The 12,239-nt window shown below is 48.5% G+C and overlaps 3 protein-coding genes across 3 annotated transcripts; all 3 read right to left on the minus strand.

The window, feature by feature from the left end:
• Window positions 1-710: 710 nt before the first annotated feature.
• LOC123048719 (uncharacterized) lies at window positions 711-1,695 on the minus strand. Its single transcript, XM_044471761.1, has one exon. The coding sequence runs from the start codon at window positions 1,642-1,644 to the stop codon at window positions 892-894; it is 753 nt and encodes a 250-aa protein (XP_044327696.1). The 5' UTR covers window positions 1,645-1,695; the 3' UTR covers window positions 711-891.
• A 3,681-nt stretch (window positions 1,696-5,376) lies between these two features.
• LOC123048720 (germin-like protein 1-2) lies at window positions 5,377-6,261 on the minus strand. Its single transcript, XM_044471762.1, has one exon. The coding sequence runs from the start codon at window positions 6,195-6,197 to the stop codon at window positions 5,526-5,528; it is 672 nt and encodes a 223-aa protein (XP_044327697.1). The 5' UTR covers window positions 6,198-6,261; the 3' UTR covers window positions 5,377-5,525.
• A 1,838-nt stretch (window positions 6,262-8,099) lies between these two features.
• Window positions 8,100-9,680, minus strand: LOC123048721 (protein ASPARTIC PROTEASE IN GUARD CELL 1). Its single transcript, XM_044471763.1, has one exon. The coding sequence runs from the start codon at window positions 9,539-9,541 to the stop codon at window positions 8,174-8,176; it is 1,368 nt and encodes a 455-aa protein (XP_044327698.1). The 5' UTR covers window positions 9,542-9,680; the 3' UTR covers window positions 8,100-8,173.
• Between the last annotated feature and the right edge of the window lie 2,559 nt (window positions 9,681-12,239).

The raw sequence follows: 12,239 nt of genomic DNA on the forward strand, positions 1-12,239 counted from the left end.
GCTGCTGATACGTGAAGTGTTTGGAGAAGACCATGTATCTTGTGGGTTCAGCTGATCCTGCACTGTGTTGTTGTTCATCCACTTCACTCTGGTTTTGTTGTGAAGCGGAACCTGTTTTTGAAATCTCTTCTTGGTTTTGAGTAAGATCTTTGGTTTTAATGATGCCAGTTCTTGGCTTTGAGCAAGCAAGTGAAAAACAAATGCACGTCGTCTTCCTCCTGGTTAGCTACTCCCTCCGTTCCAAAATAACCCAACTTTGTAGTACAAAGTTGGGTCATCTATTTTGAAACGGATGGAGTATATGAGGAGTATTTACCTGCACGATGTTTGCTGATATGAGGAGTATTTACCTGCCCTCATGCCTGTTGGAAGAAGAATTCTCCAGGCCAACGTTTGAACTCTGGAAGCGATACCGTCTTCTTTCCAAATTTTGGTTCAGAAGAGTGCCCTCATGCCTGTTGGGAGTGCTTTTCTAAGAATTCTCCAGGCCAACGTTTGAACTCTGGAAGCTATACCGTCTTCTTTCCAAATTTTGGTTCAGAAGAGTGAAGGCAGCAAACTACTCTGAAGGCTGAAGCTGACCTTAGGTCGATGGGTTTTACATAGGTTAGTTTTGTACCACCATGGTGCGAAGTAGCAGAAAGCAAGGCGCAGCTGTGAACTAGTCGAGATAGGCGATGAGCCATGACCCGGAATGTACACACTTGCAGTTGCAAAAAGAAATTAACATCAAGCCAGCATATTTACATTCTCTGGCAAACTTTATTCAGTGGTACTGCTTCTATTTTACACGATTGTAGCGACCTATATTCTACACTCCACTCCTATCCTTACAGGAGCGTCAGTGCCGCGCGCGCGCGCCACGGTCACGCGAGCCAGACACGAACCAGCTTAGCTTCCCCAGGGCGCGGCGCCGCCGGCGCCATCGGCCCCCTCTCCGCCTTGCCGGGCCAGCATGGCGGCGAGCGCGCGGGAGTGCGGCCACGCGGGGTTGCCGCGCGAAGCCGCCTCGCGGAACATGGCCTCGGCCCGGGCCAGCGACGCGTCCGCGGTGTCCTCCACCATGGTCCCCGGCACGTCCTGCTCGAGCCGGTCCTCGGCGCCGCCGTCCGTGGCGCGCGTCACCGGCTTCCTCGTATCCGCGAACTCCACCTCGGCCAGCGGCGACGGCTTGTGCATCCGGTAGTACTCCCGGTCCTCCTCCCGCACCTTCCTCGCCGCCGCCTCCTCGTCCCCGGGCGTCGCGTCGCCGAGCGGGTCGCTGCCGGCGGGCTTGGAGGACCACCGGCGCCTCTGCGTGAACGTGGACCCTGCCGCCGGGTCCGCCAGCTCCTGCGACCCGAGCTTCCCCGAGGGGGTGAACGGCGGGACCCGCTCCTTCGCGGACGCCTCCGTCGGACGCGTCGCCTTCGCCGATGACGGGTGCTTGTCGTGGCCGCCCGAGGTGGCTTCCTCCGCGCCGGAGAACTTCGGGGGCCCCTCGGCGTAGTCGTCGCTCGGCGGGTCGCCAGAGTGCACGGCGGGATCGCCCGCGCCGCTGGCTTGAGACGACGCGGACAGCGCGCGGCCGTGCGCGCCTAGCAGGCTGCGCCGGGTCGCTGGCGAGCTCGAGGCGAAGAGACGGAGCGCTCGTGCTGTGGCCATCGTGCTCGTGTACTGTTTTTCTTCCCCCGTTTCGTTCCGTTGGTCATGGCGGCTCTGCGGCGGTGGTTCTTATAGCAGGATGCTCGCGCTGGGAGCGTCGAGAGAGTTGCCGGAGCAGGAGGACGAGGTGGGTGGGTGACAGTTCGACACGTGGCGAGTTCGTGAGGATCGAGAATGAGGTGGAAGACACGAGTCGGCTAGAGACCGACCGAGGAACTCTCCTGCTGGTCTAGAATGCACTGAACGGTTTGGACTTTGGGTCAGTTGGGCCCGTAAAGTGAGACCCTTTCGATTTTGGGCTCCTGGGCTTATATGGAGCCCTAAATTTTGCAAAATAAAAACGAACCTTTTAAGTTTGAAAATTACGAAAAAAATTGAAAACTGAAAAAACATACATATGTACAGAGGGATGTGTAGCACATTATAGGCTCAAATCCACGATAGGACTCCATGATTTTTGTTGTGTAAATTTGACCAGAGGCTATATATTTCATTTATGTAAATTTCCATAATGAAATGCGTTCGAGATACACAACAAAAATCATGGACTCCTATCGTGGATTTGAGCCTATAATGTGCAAGAAATTCATGATCTTTTTATAGATCATATCAAAATATATTTTAACATGAAACTTTATTAGCATGCAGTATACGTCCCTATCCCAGAAAAAAAGTGGCATACATCCGTATCTACATGTGTAAATTTTTTAAGCTTTTTTGAAACAAACTTGTTTTTATATTTTTAGTCATGATTTTTTTACATGCACTATAAATTCAGGAGGAAAATGTAGTATACATACATGTGAATCGTGCATGTGCTAGATTTCTACGATTTTTGTATGTGGCTCACATCAAAACTATTTAACTGTAGAACTTACTAAAATGTAGTATATATCCCTCTGTACATATGTATTTTTTTTTCAGTTTTTCTGGAACTAATTTTTTAAAATAAATATTTCACAACTATATAAAAGTCAAATGCAATAAATCATATACATTTTTAGCCTCATTTTCATATTATAATTCAAAATGTTCCTTACAATCACATTGAACTATATTGAACCAATTCCTGCTGCAACCACTGATGAATCATCTCGTGTAATTAAATTGGTGATCCCATTTTTAGCACATACTCCCTCCTTTCCGGTCTATAGGGCTCAATTCAAAAATCTCACCAACCAAGGTGGATGGTTAGTGGTGGAATATTTTTTGTAATTTGCAAAAGCACCCAATTAATGCTCTTGTTTCCTCAAAAAATTATGTTTATCAATGTATTAATTGCAATGCATGAATGCATAATGTACATGCATTGGTCAATTTTCTCTTAATACTTGCATGCAATTATTTAATGTACTTTGGAATCTGAACTTGTGATGGTGAACAACCAAACTGAGCCTTATAAAATGGAAAAACTAAGATTTTGAAAGAAGCCCTATAAACCGGAAAGGAGGGAGTACAAGGTTGCCACATAACTATCTTCATCACCATTTATTACTATTTCATCAATAAATAGCTTCACTGTAGCCAGAATGTCAATAGGCACTATAATAAGGACGCGGAATTTTGGGACATGCGGCCACGCGATGCCGCTATCCCAAGCGTCCGTGCGCGCATCGTGATTCCTAGTTAATATAGCCGCATTGCCAATACACGTCGCGTTAATAGTTTGTCCTTCGAATACATCGTGATATACATCATAGGAGCAGGCCGTACCGCATTTATGATTCATAGAAATACATGCAAGTCTGCGAACACTGCGCGTCACGGTTCTAGAGATGCCTTAATTCCTGTTGACGTGGGGCAGTCATCATTTAGCACCACCCTCTCTAGTCCCAGCCCTTTAGATCTTCTTCAAGCCGCGCCCTGTAGTAAAACAGAAGGAGGAAACGTAACAGAGCTACAAGAGAGGACATGGCTTCTGCACAAACGGTGCTCAACAGGTTGGTCAATACAAAAAATCCTTGATTCCGTCATTTTTTGTTTATTTCGGTACAAGCGTGCGAGCTGGGTGTCATGATGGGCTGCAGACTACACGAGAGCTGGGAATATTGATGGGCGCAGAGGAGCTGGGTCTCATTAAACGCTTGTCCACTTGTGATTTATGGACTGCCAGTGGCTGTGGTGCACACGTAAATGGCAATATTAATAACGTCCCTACTGTTTGGTGTATTTGGATCTGTTTTGCAGTGTGTCTCGATGGAGAGCCGGCTTGGGACCGGCGTTAAAATTCAAGTTGTATTTTTCATGAAGAATGAAGCCAACTGATTTTTTCGGTTACAAAATGATACATATAAGGATTTTCAGTTGTTAATCAGGAGTCCAAAACATGTGACGAAATTAAAATACCAAACTTTTCAAGTGAACAATGCTGGGTGGATAAAGTTGGTGTGATTATGCCAGAGTGCAAGCTTCCGGTGTAATTAACGGTTCACGACCTGCTCCTAATATCCGCTGGATAAATTAAAGCCATTAATCATTCGTGGGTGCCTTGATTGCTGGCAGGCATTTACAGTGTGAGTAATACTAAAACAGGCAGCCAATACGTACATTGATATGCATTGAGTAGCTTGGTCCAAACTTAAATTACTAGCTATTACTACATCAACGACCTTGGTGGAAAAAAAACATTACTGGCTGATGCATGGCTGGCTTGGATCCAGAAAAGGTTGAAATTGAAAGGTAAAAGAAGTAGACACTTGGTGAGCAGATCGGCAAGGCCTAACATGGTTATCTTCTTCAGCAAAGCTTGATTATCTTCGAGAATCTGAAAGGTAAACAAAGTAGACAGTTGACTGCGATATGAGAAGAACTGTATGTAGTTCCCACTTCCAGAACCTGCACCCCATTTTTTCAGCCTCGTCAGTGCACGAAATGGATTAAAAGATCGAATATGAACTCACAACATGGCGATCACACTTGTAGAAATTCCTCCCGGGATTGAGGACAGTGCCCGAAACGAACCAGAGCACTGAGAGTGATGAGAGGGAGGTGCAAACTATTGGACATGACGACTGACGTGAGATGAAGGTGGTGGAGAGCTAGCCTGGGACATGGATGAACACATGGTTGTGGAAGGGGTTGATTCGATGCTAGAGTGTGTGTGTGTGTGTGAGAGAGAGAGAGAGAGAGAGCATAGAGTAGAAGAAAATTGGGCAGGGGAAGAAGAAGGCCAGAGTGATTTAAAGAGGAGAAAAACGTGGTGCAAATAAGGAGAGGAGCATGCTGCAGATAACTGTTGTAATGAGTGAGTGGTTAATTGCATGTGTCAGATGCAACTGACGTGCTGCATGTGTCAGATGCAAATACACGCTATACTGAATGCTATATGGTGAGATGGAAATCATTATACAGCCCCCGGGTATTCAGTTTGCACGAATCACGCGGCAACATGCGGTGTGGATACCGACCTCGCGTGGCCGCATGTCCACTCGTGATTATTCGCTATAACAAGTATTCTATCAAACGTCTTATATTTGTTTACAGAGAGTAGTCACCATTCGTTTGCTGATAGGTCTAATACCGTTCATGTATGGCAAAAATGTTATCATAAATTCTAATTTTATTATAGGTAAATTTATTTTTATATAAATTCATATGAGATATTAGCTACTTCCCCCGATTCAAAATAAGTGTCGTAGTTTTGAACTAAGTTTATTTCAATCATAATTTAAAACCGCGCCACTTTTTGGGATCGGATGGAGTAAGAGGCACAAGAGCGAAGTATGATAAACATCTTATATCATGGGACAGAGGGAGTATAATATTACAATAACAATACAATTTTTATTTAATAAAAAACGAACGAATACTCACACGCACGCACGCACGCAAAAGAATCAATTTAGCAGCTGAACTGCTACAAGAGCACTTGTGTTTCACGATCAGAAGCCGGCGAATTTCGATTTCATGGCGCTGACTTCGTCTTCGCCCATGAGGAAGGTCTTGGTGAGCACCTCCATGGACATGGCCGGCTTGGCGGCGAAGAGCCCGAGGGTGGGCGTGACCAGGCCGGGCGACTGGGCGTCGAACATGGCCATGAACACGGCGTCCCCCTTGCCGACGTTGAGCTGGAAATGCTGCAGGCCGCGTGGCACCACGTAGAGCTCGTTCTTCTTCACCACCTTGGAGTAGAGCCGGTTGGCCGCGGACGTGAACCCGACCATGACCTCGCCCTCGAGCACCAGCACGAGCTCGGAGCCGCGCGGGTGCGAGTGCGGCGGGTTGAGCCCGCCCGGGGCGAGGTCGGTGCGCGTGATGGACAGCCCCAGCGTGTTGAGGCCCGGGAAGGCCGACACGGTGGCGCGCGTGGAGTTGACGCCGAAGGGGTTGGTGTCGGTGCGGGGCGCGGCGACCATGGCGTCGGAGAAGAAGTCGTCGTCCGCCACCGTCGACGGCGCCTTGCAGGGGAACCCGTCGACCGCCGTGGCGGCCTTCAGGTCGGCCACGCAGAAGTCCTGCAGCGGCGGCGGGTCCGAGAGCACGCGCGGCGCCGCCGCGACGAGGGCCGCCGCGATCAACAGCGCCTGGAGCATCATGGAGCGCGCCGATGCCATCGGTCAGTAGCTTACACGAGCTGCAACTGCTCTTCCCTGGTGTTTGGCTCCGTGGAATCGCAGTGTGCTGATCTTGGTGGTGCCATTGTCCGGCGGTTCGTTCGCTATAAATAGAGACCATATTGCGTTGCACGGGTGGAGTTGACGAGGATGACTGATTGTTGCCGGCGGTTTACTGGGTCCTAAAGTGCGTGCATGACAGACAGTGAGGAACCGATGATGACGCGCAGAAGGGGTTGTCGCTGTCGAGATCAGGGCACCATTTGGCCTCGGGTTGGGAGTCAGATTTCCGGCAGCGACGGGTTCTGGCGTTTGTGCGCCAAATAGCTGGACGCGCGCGCACCTCACTCACCTAGCTGCCAAAATGCCCATCCGCATCCATTTGCGGTGCTCTTCGGTTCAAGCTGCGGCGACCTCTGCTGCTTCCATTTGTGATGCGCTAGCTACAGGAACTGCGCTGTTCGGTAGTACAGCCCAACCAATTCCGACTTTGAGCTCGGCTATTCTTTTTAACACAGTACACACACGCAGAAGCTCATACATACGCACCTACACTCACCTCTATGAACACGCACGTACAACCTACACCTATGAGCATCTCTGAAAGACTTAGCCGATACATCATCTTGAGATTGACATCTTCCCACTGAACGCATTGTCAAAATAAGTTAATAGTGAACTATTCTGAATTGCCGCAATATCTCAGATACAACCCTGGATGCTGACTAGACAATTTGACTAGTCAAAATAAGTTAAAAAGACGGTTGAAATCGGTTCAGGATTGATTCTTGTCCAGTTCTGGAAGTTTGAGGTTGTGAAGTATGACAATTTTGACTTGTTTTGACTAGTCAAATGCCAGGGATGCTGACTAGGCATTTGACTACTAAAAAACAAGGTTAAATATGGTTCAGGGTTGATTCTTGTCTGGTTTTTTGAAAGTTCGAGTTTGTAAAGTAGACGGTTCTGAAGTTTTTTGTTGGATGTTGACTAAGCATTTGACTAGTAAAAGTATGCATGTGGTTGCAAAATAGTGCTAGTGAATGCTGACATGACACACTTGGTGAGGTGGAAGGCCGCATGTTGAGAGAATTAAATTTGGTGAGAATGAACTATTTAAGAATAGTAGATTCATGGTTGCAATATGAACTATTCTCTTCTTTTTTAGCTCGATAGTGTTATGTGTTTTTTTGTCAACTAGAGCCTGCGTGGTCCGAAGCTCCTCGCTCCGACTTCCCTGTAAATCGGTTTTCTCTTCTCTTGAGTGTTTTTTTATACTGATATAAGAAAAAAAATCTAATGCAAGATTAAAATAATGTTCATAATTTTATAAATTATACTGGATTTTGAAAAAAAACACATCGTTAAAAACATTGAAAATTTCCAAAATGTTCAAAAAATAAATGAAAACTTTTTGTATTTATAAATATTCAAAAGTGTAAACATTCAAGGTTGTAAAATAGAATATTTTAATTTGTTTTGACAAGTCAAATGCCAGGGATGGTGACTAGTTATTTGACTACTCAAAACAAGTCAATACAGGGTTGAAACCAGTTTGGGGTTGATTCTTGTCCGGTTTTGAAAGTTTGAGGTTGTGAAGTAGACAGTTTTAGAGTTTGGGTTGAATGTTGACTAGGCATTTGACTACTCAAAACAAGTCAAAAATGGTTGAAACAGCTAAGGATTGATCTTTGTCCGGTATTGGTAGTTTGAGGTTGTGAATTAGATGGTTTCAAAGTCAGTGTTGTATCTTAGAGTTGGGTGGTAATTCAGGGTTGTAATGTGAACTCTTCTTTCTTTCTTTACCTCGATGGTGTCATGTGTCTTGTGTTGTCAATTAGAACCTGTGTGGGCGGAGCTCCTTCCTCCGACTTCCCTATAAATCGGTTTTCTCTTCTCTCTGTATTATTGTAAAAAGACATTTATTCATTATTTTGACACAAGTCTTGCACAAACCGATGATATAGGGATGTAGCTAGTTAGGTCATCCCCACTGCGCTAGTGTCTAGATGGCAATCCTCCGGAGCAAAGAAGAGGCGGTTGTGTTGGAGGTCAAACGTGAAGCGTGTGTCCAACATCTGCCCCGCGCCGATCACTGACCTCTCAGCGTACGGCACGACGGTGAAACACGCATAGTGGGTATGCTGATGCGTCACTGCCAGGAACAGCAGCTCCGGCTTGATAAAGAGCACGGCCGATTCCGGGTCGAAGTGGAGCGTCACGCTCGGGAAGTGCGCGCGGATACTGTCCCACGCCCCGCGGAAGCACAGCTTGAGATTCTGCACCGGCCCGGGCGCGCGGTGCACCCCGCGGCTCTGCAGGTGCGCCACGACCTCGGCCGCCAGGATATGGTACGCGTCCGGGGCCAGCAAGGTGTGCGACGTCCCAACGTCGACGGTGCACCCGCCGCGGAGGGTGCGCGGGTCGCGTTCGAACATCGCCGGCGTGATCGCCGTGAGCCTTCGCCCGCCCAGGCTGATGCCGACGAGGTGGACGTAGTACATGCCCCCTCCTTGGGCGAGTTCCCCGTGCAGCAGCGCCGTGCTCCGTGCGTGCGGTTGGTCCGGGATGTCGGCGCCGAACCGGAGGAAGCCACGCCGGTGGAGGTGCTCGTGCTCCTTGCCGACGAGGCAGTAGGAGAAGCGCGAGGCGGCGAGGCCGCGGTCCGAGAGCTGCCGGATCAAGGAGGTCGGGTGCCTGTTGAGGCTCATGACGCCGGCCCAGACGCCGTGGTTGTCAAACTGGTGCGTGGAGTGCGCGCAGCCGAAGACAAGGCCGTCCACACCGCTGATGTGGCTCCCGGGGCCGCTACCGTCGAAGGCGAAGTTGTCGGTGCTCAGGAAGCCCTGCGCGCTTGAGCCGTGGTACTGGTACTTGACGTCGAAGATGCACCGGCCCCGGCTGCCGCGCTTGTATGGGGCCGTGCAGCGACGGTCTGTGGACGCAATGGCGTGGTAATGAGGGGAGACGGCGGTGTTGAAGATAGAGCCCTCCTGCTTCTTCTCCAGTATGCATGGTCGGCACCGTATCCACGTCAGGGGGCGGACGAGGTCCAGCGCGAGCTTGTAGAAGTGCTGGGTTTCGCCGCTGCCGACGCCGACGCGGACGCTGTAGACAGGCCCCGTCAATGGGATCATCTTGGGGCGTATGGACGTGATGTTCACGCCGCCCTCGGCATCACCTTCCGGCAGGAGCTCCTCGAGTACGCCGGCTTCAGTGCGGTAGTGGGGCACGAGGGGCAGGCTGAATCCAGCCGCACCGCTGCTGTTGGTGGCGCCGGCGGCGAGGCTCACCGGATTTAGCACGACAAAGAATAAGAACAACATGCAAGCGTATACGCTCGACATGGCTGAAATGTCTGGTTGGATTAGCACAATGATCCTTCGCTTGGATGCCGCATCTTATAGATAGACGTACATCAGAACATGTATCCTTCGTACTACATCAATACATGTATTAGATACACATCATCTAATGTCTCTGATTGAGCAAAACAATGATCTTTGGATTGGAGTAGTAGATAGATACACATCATTTAATGTCTATGATTTATCAGAACAATGATCCATGGCTTGGAGTAGATAGATATGCATCATTTTAATGTCTCTGGTTTATCAGAACAATGATCCTTGGCTTGGAGTAGTAGATAGATACGCATCATATATTGTATCTTGTTTATGAAAACAATGATCCTCCACTTGGAGTAGTGGATAGATACGCATCATTATCTCAGTAGGGATTTCTCCTTACTATTTTAATAGATTTATTAATAAAAAAGAGAAGTTTTTTTTGTGCCGGTAAAAGAGTTTTATTCCATTTGCATAGGTTACAATGAAGAGGCAAGAGTTCCTCAACACACGGTGGACCTCGTCCAAGCCATACAGTAGTAGTGCTCTCTGTACGACTATACAGAATAAAACAAAAAAAAAGGTCTAAGAAGATTACAATCAGCGAAAGACATTGGCCCAAGATCATATCCATCATATCCTTTGCGGTTGGCTGTGTGAATCAGAAGCAAAATATCTTGTTTGAACTTGGCTCCGCAAGAATAAAGGTTTGGCTGGATGCCCTTGAAGCACTGCTGTAAGGGGATCTCCAACGACAACAAATAAATTTCCTCCCGCGTCCGTTCGCGAATAAGGGGGATCGGTCCACGGACATGGATGTCGGAGGGCGCCATCCAATCGTACGAAATTCATTCAAACCGGCCGATATTCATCAGAGTTCAGATAAAAAAGAGCACAAACCATCCATACATACCATGCAAATTAAGTCTAGTACAACAATGCCTCTAATTTGACTAGATACCAGTTGTCGAGCAAGTTTCTCATGAACGGATCATGTCGTTCCGCACATACTCCTACTTCAGCTTCACCCAACAGCGTGTGCATGTAAATGGTTGTCCCTCTGTCCTGTGGTACATCACGGCAGCGCGTGCGGGCTACATACAATTTGTTGATCAATATTGAGTGAATGAATCAATCAATAAGTTGAGCAAGAGCATGTAAAATTTATGATCTCCAGGGTGGTGTCCGCCATGGAGGCCGTCGATAGGGAGCGGAGTGTACCTGGGTACAAACGGCTCCAGGATGAACAACTCAGTCGAGCGGGCACATCGTTGCTGGCTGCGGACGTCCGACAATGCCTTTGTGGCGGCATGAGACGTACAGAAGTGGCGGCGGAGGTGGAGGGGTGCGGATGCAAAGCAAGGGGGTGAAGGCCCGGAGTGGAAGAAAATGGAACCGAGAGGGGGGATTGGGAGGGCTGGGGGCGTCGGAGTCCTACGTATCGGGTGTCTGAACTCCCGCAAACCTCCCCCGACTTTGTCTCGGATTTGCTGAAGAAAACGCGTCTGGACCGCCCCGCAAACTAATACAGGACCGCTTTGGATGGCTTCCTCACCCGAACGGATACGGGCTGTTTGCGAGTCCACCTTGAAGATGCTCTGAGTACCCAACTCAATGATAACACTTGCTAAAATAGCAGGAAGCACTGCTGTATTGGAAGCAATACTCCAAACACTACTGCTTGCAAGCACTGCTCCGAGAAAACAAGGACACTACTGGTGTATTGGAAGAAAACTAGCACTACTACTGCAAGAAAACAACTTGCAAGAAACCTATAGATGCAAACACTACTCCAATCACTACAAGCAAGCAAGCTACTCCAGGAATTACACAAAAATTGCTCCAAAACAAACACTGCTAGTTGGTTGCAAGCAAGCAACCAGACACTGCAAGAAAACAAGAGCAGATACTGAACAATTTACTGCTACACAAACTCCAGGAACTACACGGAAAATTGCAGGGAGTACCAGGCGCAGTGCAAATTTAGGAGCAGAAGCTACTAGATCGACAGAAAAAGTACTCCAGCTGCTGGATCAAATTTAGGAGTAGGAGTACAAGCAAAATTACTACAGCTAGAGAAGCAAAGAGAGGACGGCGACGGAGCACATTTTTTTTTAGAAAAGGAGGTTAAACCTCCGGCCTCTGCATCAATCGATGCATGCAGCCATCTTTATTAATTATTTCACAAAGGTCTGACAAAAACATACATCAATCCACCCGAAGCCACCACTCACACCTACAAACTTGATAATGTGGAGTGCTCTCACTCCCATATCTAAAACCGGAGTCATCGCCGATCCATCCACATAACATATCGGGACCAACAGCCAGTGCAGCCTACCTAAAGCGCACACCACATGCATATGTTTTAGAAGCCGCCATCATCATCAGACCACTGATCCATCTTCAGGAGAGAGATCCGCATCATCCTTGCCAATCCGGACATCCGTCGACGCCACCACGGCGCCACCGCCCTGCGCTCGTCCATCCAGATGTGAAAACTCTGGAAGATCCGTCGTGCGTAGCACCTGCCAACCATGCATGACTCAACATGGCACCTGTCAGCTAGGCATGACTTGACAGCTCCACCGACGTGCAAGACGCTCCTCCTCCTGCCTCTGTCTTAGCGCTGCTCCATAAACGATGCTTCCAAGAGAGAAACGGCACTGTAGTACCGTCATCGTCCGATCTAGAAGAC

Source organism: Triticum aestivum, chromosome 2D, assembly GCF_018294505.1.
Source record: "Triticum aestivum cultivar Chinese Spring chromosome 2D, IWGSC CS RefSeq v2.1, whole genome shotgun sequence".
NCBI lineage: Eukaryota > Viridiplantae > Streptophyta > Magnoliopsida > Poales > Poaceae > Triticum > Triticum aestivum.

Excerpts from the sequence above, each read along its gene's own strand:
- LOC123048721 (XM_044471763.1), bottom strand. The coding sequence starts at position 9,541 with ATGTCGAGCGTATACGCTTGCATGTTGTTCTTATTCTTTGTCGTGCTA.
- LOC123048720 (XM_044471762.1), bottom strand. The coding sequence starts at position 6,197 with ATGGCATCGGCGCGCTCCATGATGCTCCAGGCGCTGTTGATCGCGGCG.
- LOC123048719 (XM_044471761.1), bottom strand. The coding sequence starts at position 1,644 with ATGGCCACAGCACGAGCGCTCCGTCTCTTCGCCTCGAGCTCGCCAGCG.